Raw genomic sequence first — 12652 nt, 5'->3', positions numbered from 1 at the left:
GACAAACAGATGATGATGTGTGTGTGTGCAGTGTAGAGCTGTATAGAAGGTTGAGGTCAGGAGAAACCTCACCAGTGCACTTCTCTGCATTTAACCCATCCTAACGATGAGAAGCAGCGGGCAGCCACAGTCCGGAGCCTGGGCACCGACTCCAAATCTAGAGCCTAGTGCCTTGGTCAAGGGCACTGGCAGGAGTACAGTAGTTAACCTAACGCACACGTTTCTGATGGTTGGGCAAGCCACATAGAAAAACGATCCCAGTTGGCACGGGATTCAAACCCAGGACCTCCTTGCCCACGAGGCTTCGCAGAGAACTTAAATTTAACGCAGTTCTCCAAACATACAGTGTGCCAATCAACAATAACAAGAGTACCCAATGAGGAAAACTGCAGCAAACATAGAAGCCAGAGTCTAAATGTGGCCTATTGTGTATTTCGGTGAGGGATTCTAAACCAAAATGTTCGAAACCAGCTGCACGATGTCATAACCGCGGGAAAACAGACTTTGCAGTTACTTAAACCTGCAGTGTTTCTCAAAAGAAAAGCTTGCCGTCTCTTGACTGCGTGAGAAACTCAAAGCCGCATCGATCCAAACAAGTGTCTAATCTAACAGGTGATGAGAGCTGTTGAAATGCTGAGCTGTCAGGAACGCGTTGCACAATGGTGATGAAGGTGTAGAGATTGTATGAGGAGAGTGTGAATAGGGCGGTGCGGTATTTACTGCAGTGTGTACTTGAGTACGCAGACAAAAGCTGACAAGCCGAGGATTCGTTCTGTATACTGAGAATAATATCGGGTCGAGTATTTTTTGTGACCGGGCAGACACGAGGTTTGAATAGATCTGTGGGAAAGAACGCTCGCACGGCCGTGTCAACATTCCTCTCTGAGGGAGTTTCGACTGCTGCGGTGGGATCAAAGCCCAGCCTGGAGTGCCATCCACTATTATGACTAACAATACAAATCAACTTTGCTGTCGGAGTCCATCGCAGGAGGAGGGGGAGGAGGAGGAGGAGGCCAGCGAGTCTGAGGCACGACCTTGTAACTAGTCAATGACTAAAGTAAGCGCGCTGCCTCTGTCGCTAAAAATAGATCTAGGGATGTGACGAACTTGGTAACCCTGTGAGGTAACGGCAACCAGCTGAGGTAGACGTGTTACACAGGTAAGCGTGTGTGATATGATAGCAGCTGGTGATTACAGTAGAAACGCTTAGATTTGGAATGTAGCAGGAGGTCTCCTAAACCAGACACTGTCCTCCCCTCCCTCCAGACAGTCGCCCTGCCTCTCTCTCACTTGCGTAGTTGTTTGTCTTCCAGTCTGATTGGGGATCTTCCCTCATTCCCTCATTCATTTCAATTCCAGATGGATTCACTGTACATTTCCTGGCAGCTGTCTCACTCCCCTCCCAAAGAAAAAGAAGCGACAGACAAAGAGAGAGCATGCAAGAGAAGAGGGAGGAGAGCCGAGTTTACCCTCGCCCCATGTCTAAACCCTGAACCTTTAGTGGAAAGTAGCGCCGGCTCCGTTTGCAGCAGAGAGTTCAAGAGACCTGCCATGCGCCTGTTTCCAAGCAAGATATAGTATAACAAATCAACACAGCTAGAGAGAGAGAAAGAGAGAGAGCAGGAGATAGAGAGAGAGTGTGTGTGAGAGAGAGAGAGAGAGAGAGAGAGAGAGAGAGAGAGAGAGAGAGAGAGAGAGAGAGAGAGGCTTTGTTTTATTATACTTCCTCCACAGACATATTGATCCAATTCCACAACAGCGAGGCTGAAGCAAAGGAAAATGGCACCATAACGCTGCGTGAATGAATGAACTTTCAATACTCTGAGGTATCGTTTAAAGATGCGGGTGTGCGAGGTGCCTTGGCACTGCCATATTTCACTGGTATGGATGAGTTGTTGAAGCCGAGTGTTACAACATCAATGCACAAAGACGCATAGGGAGGGAGGAGGGGGAGGGAGAGGAATTAATCTGTGTCTTTGAAACAGTAAAACACCCATGACCAAGTTAAATGATAACACAACACAGATGTCATTCGCTATTGTGAGGAACAAAAAGCCGTAGCAGCTACGCGTGTGCAGCCAAACTAGGTCCTTCAGACCTTAATCACATCTCTCTCCTGGGTTTGTTTGTGTTGCCTAAATTGCTGCCTGCTAGGTCCTAACATCCCGGTGCCACAGTTGCTACGGCAACAGAAAGCCACAAGAGCGTTAAGAAGGCTTTGGATCCCACTCAGCGTGTCTCCTCATCAGCGCTGCCCGACAAAAGGAGCGAGCCCAGCGGGCCGGCTCGGCCCCCCATCTACTCCGTCTACACCCCCGTGCTTAGATCCTGTCAGCGCCAGAGGAGTCGTCACACCCCGACCGCCGGCGCCATTCCTCATTTTGACCCACGAAGGCAAACAAGTAGGATCACAGTTACTTTGGCTGTTCGATGACCCCCACATAATGACAGAGTCGTACATCTCTCGCTCCATCTGCTGCTTACTGTACCTAGGCAGGAAGATGGCGTTGTGCAGGAAGTTCTCAAAGACTTTCCGAAAGACACGCTCGACCCTCTCGCGATCCTTCTCTTCGGGGGTTTTCGGGCAAAGGCAACAAGCCTTCGCAGACCCAGACAGGTCTGACTTGGTGGGATTCGTGTTCTCGTCCATGTCTGTGAGGCCGATGGCTGACATCCGGATTGGGATATTCAGATCTGAAACCAAGAAATCAACCGTAAGTGAAGGACACATTTCCCTGACACAAAAAGAGGAAAGCAGTGAGCGATGCAGACCTTTGGAGCAGTAGTTGTGTTGGTAGAGCTCCCTGTCTTCAGCCTGCTGCTGCCAGCGGACCAAGTAGAAGGTCAGATTGCCATTGGGGGAGGCTGGAGGTGACCATCGTACCATCAGCTTGGTTGAGGAGTTAGCAAATGCCCGGGCGTCCTTTGGCATTGATGGCTCTGCGGTAAGTAAAGTCAAAGAGCGTCACAGTAGAATCAAGTCGGATTGATGAGGTTACGTTCGCAACGACTGTATCAGACTTACGCGATGGCCGGGTGCGAATGTAGACCACGTCGCTATTTGCTCCGTAGACGTGCTTTTCCTCCACCTGCAGGGTGATGGCCTTCACAAAAAGGGCGTACTGGGTCCAGGGTTTGAGGTGTTTGAGCACAACGGTCGGGTCCATGTCCTTCTCCAGAGGAAGATCCACGTCCATCATGTGCCAGCTGTTTGAACCACAGCCATCCTGACCGTCAAATTCTGTAATGTTCTGGAAAGGGCTGGAACAGAACAAGCGAGTCGTGTTATCTGATGTGTTTTACATATCAATTTATAGATATTAAAGAATGCAGACATTACCAGCTGTGTCTCCATGTAGAGGTGTTTTTGTATATACTAAATATATTCTTATGTACAGTGCATCTGGATACTCACGCCTCCTTGTAGTAGACTATGAAGCTTATGAGATCTTTGTAGCGCTCCCACGTCATCTTGATCACACTGCTTGTTGTGCTGTTGGACTTGAATTTCAGGATGTAGCTTTTACCTGCCATGAAAAAATAAATGAAATGTCATGATTGTGTACATGTATATTTTACATGGTTATAATGTGATGAATATAAAACATATAATGACTGATTGCTCCCTTTTTTAATGAAAATAATCACTCAAATCAGTGATAAAAGTACTCACAGCTGGCTCTTTCACCGTTGTTACGGAAATCCCCCTCCTGTGGCTTCACACTTATCCCCGTGTTCTCCCACATCTTGTGGATCTCAGACATGCACAGCTTAGGGTTCAGGCTGAAGAAGAGGCGTCCAGCTTTAATGGTCAGGTTGTGCTGGGTCCAGTCCCACAGAGACTGCAGGTTCTCGTTGTCGATGGCGGAGAACGCGTACATACTGAAGACGGAGGGAGACAATGCAATGAGTTTATCATCTCGACATCAAGAACTACAAAGATACGATTTATTTGGCATGTTACAGAATCATAATCATCTCAGTTCAGTAAAGTTCAGCTAAACACGAGCAGTTGTTGCATTTTTCTATCCCTATTTTCACTTTACAGCATTTCCATTAATGTGGCCCCTCTCCAAGGCTGTAACTGAGTCTGCCAGATCCTGATCCTTATCTGGATTGCCCATATTGACAGTCTGTCGTAGAATAAAAATGCCCTTGTTAAAATGCAAAAATTAACAAGAATAATGAAATCCAGGGTCAGACACTGGATCTTTGCTTTACCAGGATTAGTAAATATCAGATCCTAACTTCTTGAGTAATCGTGCTAACTAACTAACTAAAAAACAAACTGAGCAGCTGACACCAACATGGCAGAGGTCACAAGTGTTTAACTTCAGGTCAGCATGTTTCAGAGGAAAAGAAATTTTCAGACATGTTGTTCAAACGAGACTATTTTTGCCACCTGGTGGCACCATGAGCAAAGGTCTAACAAGCTCAGTGTCCAACAATGAGACTGGGTTTGTACAGAAACACTGACTGGCTCACTGGCCGAGTGATTCATTTAGATAATGATTTATGTTAATGTGCACATCCATCAATTGCAACTAGTGACTATAAAAATCTATCATTCATGTAACCTCGCTGACACAGTAAGTAGGTGCTAATGTGTCGGTTGATTGTCCTTTCATTCCAGCACAGTCACACGCACTCACACATGCATGCATTGTTAAAGCGTGCACACAAAAGCAGACATACTCATCCATGAGCTCCTCCCCATTGATGTAACGCAGGCTCTTGAGGAAGGACAGCGAGCCAAGTGTGTGGGAGTGTCGGATCCTCACATAGCCTTTAACTGTCTGGATCAATCCCATGAAGCTCTCCAGCTCAGACGCTATATTATCTGGGGAGAGGAGATAAACACACACACGCACACACACACACACACAAATACATAACAGCGAGTGAGAAACACATAAAGAAATCACACACCCAGAGAGTGCTGTGGATGAAAGTATCCCAATGAGCACTAAATTGTTTAAGCTTTAGCATATGTGGAGATTAATTCATGAACAACCCTGTCAACTGAGCAAATAAATAGCATAAGGTGCTAATTGAGTTAGACGGCGAGCGGCAGATGTGATGTTGAGTCGGTGGCCCACGCTGTACCTCCCATCAGCCCCGCAACCCTCAGGCTCCTCCACTTTAGCTGTCTCAGTAGATCAGAATGTGCGGGGCAGTGGTGTGCAGCGTAATGAAGAAATATCAGAGCTCGTATACTGTAGACTATGAAGCATTACTGTAGTGTTGTGTACATCCTAGTATAAGTCAGTAAAATGTTTTCTATTTGGTGCTGTTAACCCGCTTGAGGGTCACAGATGCAACACCGCGTTCAACAGGCGTCGTCTGTCATTTCTGCTCGTCTGTCTCATGGCTTCGTCATTCAAAAAATGTAATGTAAAGTAATTAGAAAAATACTGGAGTGAAAATCATTTAGTCTTGTAATATTTTACTGTATACTCTGTATAATGTACGGTGGAGGCGCTTGTTTGGTCGTACTCACTTCCGAGGCGGATGTTGATGTGCAGATTGCCCGTGATGACAGTGCAGTCCTTCAGGGACTGAGCAGCATCCAAAGAGTCAATGACAGGCGATTCACACATCTTATGACACGGGCCGTTGCATGCGCTGCAGAACATACTGAAACACAGCAGAGGGGCCACGTGAGGAAGAGTAAAAACTGAGGAAGAATGAGGTAAATCTTCTGTGAACTTAACACGCTCCCACTTCTTAGCTCCCCGAGCATCCCGAATGTTTCAGGCAAATGAATTGTCTGTGTGATACGAGGTCATCCCTCACATGGAGACTTGAACCTTTCATGAGCCCTCATCTGAACTCTGTTTTCCGTGAGAGAGTGAGTCACCGTGCTGACCTCTGAGACATAATGTCGGCGCTGTAGCCAAAAAATTATTCGGCAGCTGAGACTTAACTTGGAAAGTTTGAGAAAATGAGGAGTCAGAGGGGGAACGTTTTCTCTGAGTTGCACACAAAGAGGTTCTCTTATCAGACATTGATGATAAAACAGGGAAAAGTCCAGGCTTGCTCTGGTGAATCTCTTCAGGAAGATTATCTATTAAAAAAACAGCGGTGAGAGTGAAATACAGCTTGCGATGTTCAGCACCTTTTAGTCTTTAAAATTAGCCTGAAAGACAAAGCTTCAATCCGTTTTTCACCTCTAATGCTGTAAGATTTGTGAGGGGCCAGGGTCAGGTTGGGTCCAACTGAGGTACACTTCATCAACAGGGTCCCTAAACTAGAGACGAAGGATTTTTCTTACCGATTACTGTCGTTGCGGGTGAAGCCGGAGGGGCAGTCGAGCATACACTCTCCCCCGTGGATGACAAAGTGAATGTCGCCGGGCAGGTGCACTTGAGCGCACAGGTCCATGGTGATGCAGCGCCAGCCCTCAAACTTGTAAGTGTGCGGCGGGCAGTCGGGCACGCAGCGTCGCTCGTGGTAGTAGTGCAGGCAGGCGGAGCAGGCCATGTCGTTGTTGGGTTCCGTGCAGCTGCCAAGGCACTGGCTGTGGCAACACGCCCCCTTGTCTGTGCAGGCGTGCTTGCAGTTGTTCGGGCACACTGGAGAGGAGACAGAAGGGGGAGAGATGGAGAAGAGGTCAAGCACGTTCAAGTACAAGCATTGACTGTCTGCACTGTCTGGATGCTATTGCAAGAAAACCAAGCATGAGAAAGGTCAGAATGTTGCAGCACTGGTTGTGTTTCATGTCAGTATGCAGTAATACAGGACAGACCCAGGATTACATGACTGATCCTGACCCTGCAAACAATCTGTTTAATTGGACTTTGATCTATGGTATCAAAAACAGCCACAAACAAGGGAAGATGGAGCGAGGCCTGTTGTGAATATGGTCCACCTTTCATTAATAAAATCCAGTCCGGCTTCGTCAGTTTCTCTAATCATCCTTTCATATGTTGTGAGTGTGTGTTTGTGTCTGGCTGTAGTGGCCCACGAGTGGAGATGAGTCAGGATGTGCAAGCAGCCACAGCAGAGCCGAGGGGCTGGAGAACTTCACAGATTAGCCGCCGTGTTAGAGACCTGGACTGCTGTCAGCTGTGTGAGTAAACTGCCCTCATGTCGTATTATGACCCCGTCGCACTCTGGTGTATTAATGTCTGCATTCTGTGAAATCAATGTAATAATGAAGTCCAGGCCACTAGGCAGGAAGAACATGATATCACAATGCAAACAAATACAGTTAATATCCTGTTTGATTCTGAATCACCTCTTCCTGTGGGAGACTACGTGTACTTTTAGAAGAGTGCTTGGGTACAGTACGGTACATTCTCTCAGGCCGTGAGAAAAGCACCAGTGAACAGAGAGAGTACGCAGAGAACAGCCGAGTGTTTCAAATTAAGCTTGAGCAACATAAAAAAGTCAAATCTTCTCTTTGTTTACCAAGCGGCAGCGAGGAACCAAATGGAAATCTGCTATCAATAACGCCGCGCAGCACGTTCACGCTGCCTGGGACGGACGTACATTTTTGTTACGACACACAGCTCATTCAGCGTACGGCGCGTGTCTTATTGAAAAATCATTTCTCCCTCCTTGTCGTTTCTTGCGCCCCCAGATTTATGTTGCAGGTTATTGCGAAACAAGCCGTCACTACGTCAGCCTTTATCTGTACGGAACTCGTCATTCCATATACAAAATTAGACAGTGACGCAGATAAACTGGGAGGGGAGGTGTGTGTGTGTGTGTGTGTGTGTGTGTGTGTGTGTGTGTGTGTGTGTGTGTGTTTTGAACGCAGCCTCGCTATCAGGGGCAAAAGGAGATGTACAGCAAAGAAAGCAGATAAGTCCCACCGCTAAATAATGTTGAGGCGCTGCAGGCAGGACTGTCCTACTTTCAGGAGTCCTAACAGAAAAGCACCTGGAGTTTATAAACCTGTGTGAGCCGATCTGAAGAGCCTGACGACGGGGAGGCACGGCTGATAAGACATCCGTCGTAGTTTATACAAAAGAAAAATCTGTGTTAGCTGCAATTTGGAAGATGTGACCGTTTTCTGTGGGGTTTGCAAGCGGAGGCCTGAAGTGTTTACTCTTTATTGTTACGCAGTTTGTTACGACTGCAAGATAGATTTCCCCACAGGGGCAATAATGATGAACTGAACTACACTCAACTGAACTGAACTGAAATAAAGAGGCACAGCACTCTTGTTTCCTTAGCAACCGCCTCCTGGTGCAAAGCCAGAGCTGGAAGGATATGGGCGCGCACACACACACACACATTCTCACACTTACACACACACACATTTCCACTACTGTCTTTCATGTGTTAGAATATGCAAGACTGTGGCACTATAAATGTTACTTCCTTGCCATCCACACCACTATTTAATCAATCACAAGGGTGCAGTGCACGTGTGTGACACGTACGTGTGTACGTGCAACAAAATGCACAGTGTCAGGAAAGGAGCAACTTGTGCATTTGCTTTTAAATAAAATGCGGGTGTCGGAGCATCGGCAGTTTGCTTTGTGAATCAGCGGGGAAAATGAAGCCGGCTGTTGAGCTAATCGCTTGATGAATATTTCATGTTGCTTTACAAAACATCTGTGTAGGTTAAGAACGTGACGGTGCAGTACAGCAATGCTGCAGAGCAAACACACACTCCCAAAGCGCCAACTCGGCTCTCACTTCACAAGGGAAGGGAGGGATCCTCCTCGCTCCTGACACATTCTCCAATACTTCCCATTCTTTCTCGCATTCGCTAAAATCGAACAGTGCAGATGAGGTGAAATGCTGCGTTTGGGAGATGACAAAGGAAAACACAAAGCCTCTACTCAGAAAGGCTCTCAGCTCATTCGGTGAACCTAATACAGAATATCGTGCATTTACGCTGCAGTAAGACACAACCTGAAACCAGGAACTTGGATCGGAGGTGCTTCATGAATTAGTGCGTCTAGCTATTCTGGAGCCGGTCCAAAACAAATGGCAAAGTTCTTTTTAAAAATGAGAGCATCGAATGCCAACACACACAAGTTCTCATATAACAGCTGTGATTTGATTAGAAATATGATGCTGACATTAGTGTGTGTGGAAAGCAGGCAGAGGAGTACAGAGGGAGGGGAGGGGGAGAGTGAAACAACACCAGGAGGACCTCGTTTTCTTGGAATTCCACCAAAAGGGGGCAGCCAAGGCAAACTCTATTGAGGCGTACTGGAGGAGCGCCCTTCCTTCAGCATTATTTTAACAGATTCCTCAATGGAGAGAAATTCCAAACATGCATACCTTCCACCAGAAGAAGAAGGAGGGGGGGGTGCGTGGGGGGGTTAAGTTGCGGCCTTAAATCCATATAAGTCGACCCGGTTTCACTGTACGACCAAACAACCCTCGGTATCAAGGATACAATCCTCTATTTATAGATGCTCCTAACGCAGCTCTATTTACACGCCGCTGCTCTATACACATAGCCATTCGTGGCATTGTGGGTTTCCAGTACTTCAAAGGAGAGGGACTACCCAACAAGGGGCCCCTCTTAAGATAAGCAATCATCACCCTTGTAGTGTGATGTCATCACACGGACGGGAAACGAGCGCGACATATCAACAAGTTCGCGATCGGAACGTAATCAAACCCCAGAAACACATTGCGTACTGCGGTAATTGGGTTAAAAGTCAGAAATGGTACACGGCGGGCTGCAGAGTGAAACGATTGGGTAAGGTGAGAGACAGGGAGGTTTATGATCCTCTCACACAGTTGTTACCACCACCCGGCCCCCCCCCCCCCCGCTCTTTCCCTGAGCAAACACAGTCAGGTCACAGACATCACAGCCAACCGCCAGCCTGCCCCTGCTGTTCACCAGAGCACTGCGACACGAGGAGTGGCTGGGCCTGTTTCATCAGCCCTGAATGAGAAAACAGCCAGCACGGATGTTGGTGCAATCCCCCCGCCCCCCCCCCAACCCTCCAGTCCAGCCCCCAGCCATTGCTCTGTAGGGATGGATGACAAGAGTGACAAGACGGGGTTCACTGTTTGTTTTCTGTTCAAAACAAAAGGTACCCCCCCCCCCAATCGGCTGGGCTATGTGAAGAATCTGCAGAATGTTCCAGGCTGCAGGAAGGAATCAAGGGGGGGGGGAGAAGATTAATCCCTTGTTCTGCTGCACCAAAACAAAAACAACTTCAAGGAATTGCTACAGATATCAAACAGCAGAGGAGGCTAATCTGGGTGTGAGTGTGAGCACAGAGGAAGAGTATATCTGATAACAACAAAGAAAATCTAATAAGAATAACATGTAAACAAGGGGCGAAGAGAGAGCCAGCATCAGATTGAATCCTTCATACGCCAGCATACAGGGCCATGTGACCCACAGAGCCCTTCAACCATATCTTACCCAACCCCTCTGCCCACTGCCCACTATCAACAAAAACACAGCTCCCATCTGATAACAAGACGGCTAGATTTCCACACTGTCTGCTCCCAGTGCAGGGTGTGTATATGTATGTATGTGTGTGTGTGTGTGTTGTGGTAGCAGGCAGGCAGGCAGGCTGGGTGGCGTTCAATGCTGGATTCTCAAACAAAATGCATTGATTTACAGATTAAAAACACCACGGCTTTAGAGGAGGAGCAAACGCAGTGCCACTCGTCTGAACGCGAGTCGTGCATGCTCTAGACTGGAGCAGAGCTGAGTAAGTAGACAACTACAGTGTTTACATTGGGAGGCTGGTGACACGTTTACAGCCAGCACACCGCCGCTACCTCAGACGATGAAATACGGTGTGAAAGTATGAGGAATTTCGGTAAACTGATAGAGATTTCCAAACCAAACGTTGGGCAATGGTCCATGGTGAAACATGAAAACAAATGGCAGAAGGAATGAAAAACCTGATGAAATATTTCATTCTTCCACCATATCAAAACACACTATGTTTCTCTCCCCTGTGCCAGCGGAGATAAAATCGGAAGCGTGACAGACAGTTGGGAAATCATTCATTATTCACAGTGGGGCTTGGGAGGGAGGGAGGGAGGGAGGGAGGGGGGAGAGGGGGAGGAATGAGGGAGGAGAGCGGCGGGAGAAGGGGGCCGAGCTGGGAGATATGGGCTGGTCCAATGGCAGGCGTGCGGGGGAGGTTCTAATCCCGGTGACTGACATGTTATTGAGTCTGGAGCAGAGATGGTAAACAAGTCCTCTCTTGAGCAGGCGGAGGGAGGAAGGGAGGTGGGGGGGGGGAGCCGTAACCATAGCGATTAAGCATGGCTTTTTCACAGATTGGGAGAAACCATACCTTGAGGGAAAACCTGAACAGACGTCGCTTACTCAGACACGGCAGCGGAACGAGACCTGGGTTAGATTTCCTCCCCGCTAATAGCTGCCGACCCTTACGTGGAAAAGTTGACGTAACGACAGAAAAACAACAAGACGGCAACGATCCCGTAAGGGAGCTATAATGGAAGTCACATGAGATTGTTCTGTAAATAGAATTAAGCACTATAGAAGGCAGTAAATATAGGACATTTATTTACAGTAGGGGCAGGAAAATTACAACACACACAGACACACACACACACACACACACACACACACACACACACACACACACACAAACACACATAATGTACTTATTAGGGTTTTCTGTTTCTGTTTGTCACTTGGTCTTTCTGTTAGCAGGATATCTCAAAAAGATATTGACAGATTTCAATGAAACTTGGTGGTCTGGTTGAATATGATTCAGGAAGAAATTCTATATTTTGGTACTAATCATGCTGTTGGTTTCGCTGTAATCACCACTTTTACGTTGTTGGCCTTTAACCTTTGAAACTTTTGTAAGACTAAACTCCTTTCAGTCTGGATTCATCAGCTCTGTCCACATGCGCCCATATAGGCCACACCCATCTGTGCATAATTACTTTTTCGTATACATTTATATATATATATATATATATATTTTTTATATTTTTTGTATATTTCTATATTTTACTGCAATTAGCAGCCAAATTTGAGTGGGTGTTCTCGTTCTTCATTCTGAATAAGTCAATAACCTGATTTAATCACTAGTTGGAAGACTATTCAGCCCTGGCAGAGATATGCTGAGTGCATTCTAGGTATGGAGAGCATAGATGTATGTGAAGTGTCATTCACACAAACACTATTTGCTCAATATAACCGGGGCCACACCTCCATTAGGGCATGATTACATTTATCTCCACATCGACTCCATTTACAGAACTGTTCACTCAACTGCACACTCCCATAATCCACTGCACCGTGGGGATGCAGCGCCTCCCGCTCCAAGTCAAGTCCGAGGTTGGTGAGCTCAGGTTACCGAAGCTGAGAGTAGAAACAGACAGAAAGGTAGCGGAACAGGAGCACAGTAGCAGAGGACTGGCCTATCAGAGGCCGCCGCAGTCCACATCGCAGGCCGACCCCCTCAGTTCCCCGGGCTCCGTCAAGCCACATCCTCATCCGGCAACCCGATCCTCCCCGGGAGCCCCCAGTGGATCACTCTAGACACTTGTTTAAACCACATCAGCCCGAGACAGCAAAAGAGAGGATGCTTCCTCCGCTCAAAGCCAAAAGGCAAAGCCGCATCACAGATTCCAATGCTGTCTGACTGCAGCACTGATGGAGTCTCAAGTGCTAAAATGGGCTGATGGAAGCTGAGGAAGTGTTTTTCACCTTTTCAAACAGTGTGTG

General features: G+C 47.3%; 1 protein-coding gene across 1 annotated transcript in view; it reads right to left on the bottom strand.

The window, feature by feature from the left end:
- The window catches only part of igf1ra (insulin-like growth factor 1a receptor), a 65393-nt gene that overhangs the window by 10626 nt on the left and 42115 nt on the right, over positions 1–12652 (bottom strand). Inside the window, exons 3-10 of the mRNA XM_076142122.1 lie at positions 6275–6575; positions 5501–5637; positions 4696–4840; positions 3674–3882; positions 3416–3527; positions 3026–3261; positions 2773–2940; positions 2490–2694 (exon numbers count right to left, since the gene is read on the bottom strand). Coding sequence (XP_075998237.1) covers positions 2490–2694; positions 2773–2940; positions 3026–3261; positions 3416–3527; positions 3674–3882; positions 4696–4840; positions 5501–5637; positions 6275–6575 — 1513 coding nt within the window. The remainder of the gene's footprint in view (positions 1–2489; positions 2695–2772; positions 2941–3025; positions 3262–3415; positions 3528–3673; positions 3883–4695; positions 4841–5500; positions 5638–6274; positions 6576–12652) is intronic.

The sequence above is a fragment of the Genypterus blacodes genome, unplaced genomic scaffold, assembly GCF_046128005.1.
Source record: "Genypterus blacodes isolate CSIRO-AG114 ecotype Tasmania unplaced genomic scaffold, CSIRO-AGI_Gbla_v1 ptg000021l_1, whole genome shotgun sequence".
In the NCBI taxonomy this organism is placed as follows: Eukaryota; Metazoa; Chordata; class Actinopteri; order Ophidiiformes; family Ophidiidae; genus Genypterus; species Genypterus blacodes.
The sequence above is the reverse complement of the archived record's forward strand: the minus strand, read 5'-3'. Positions and strand labels throughout refer to the sequence as shown.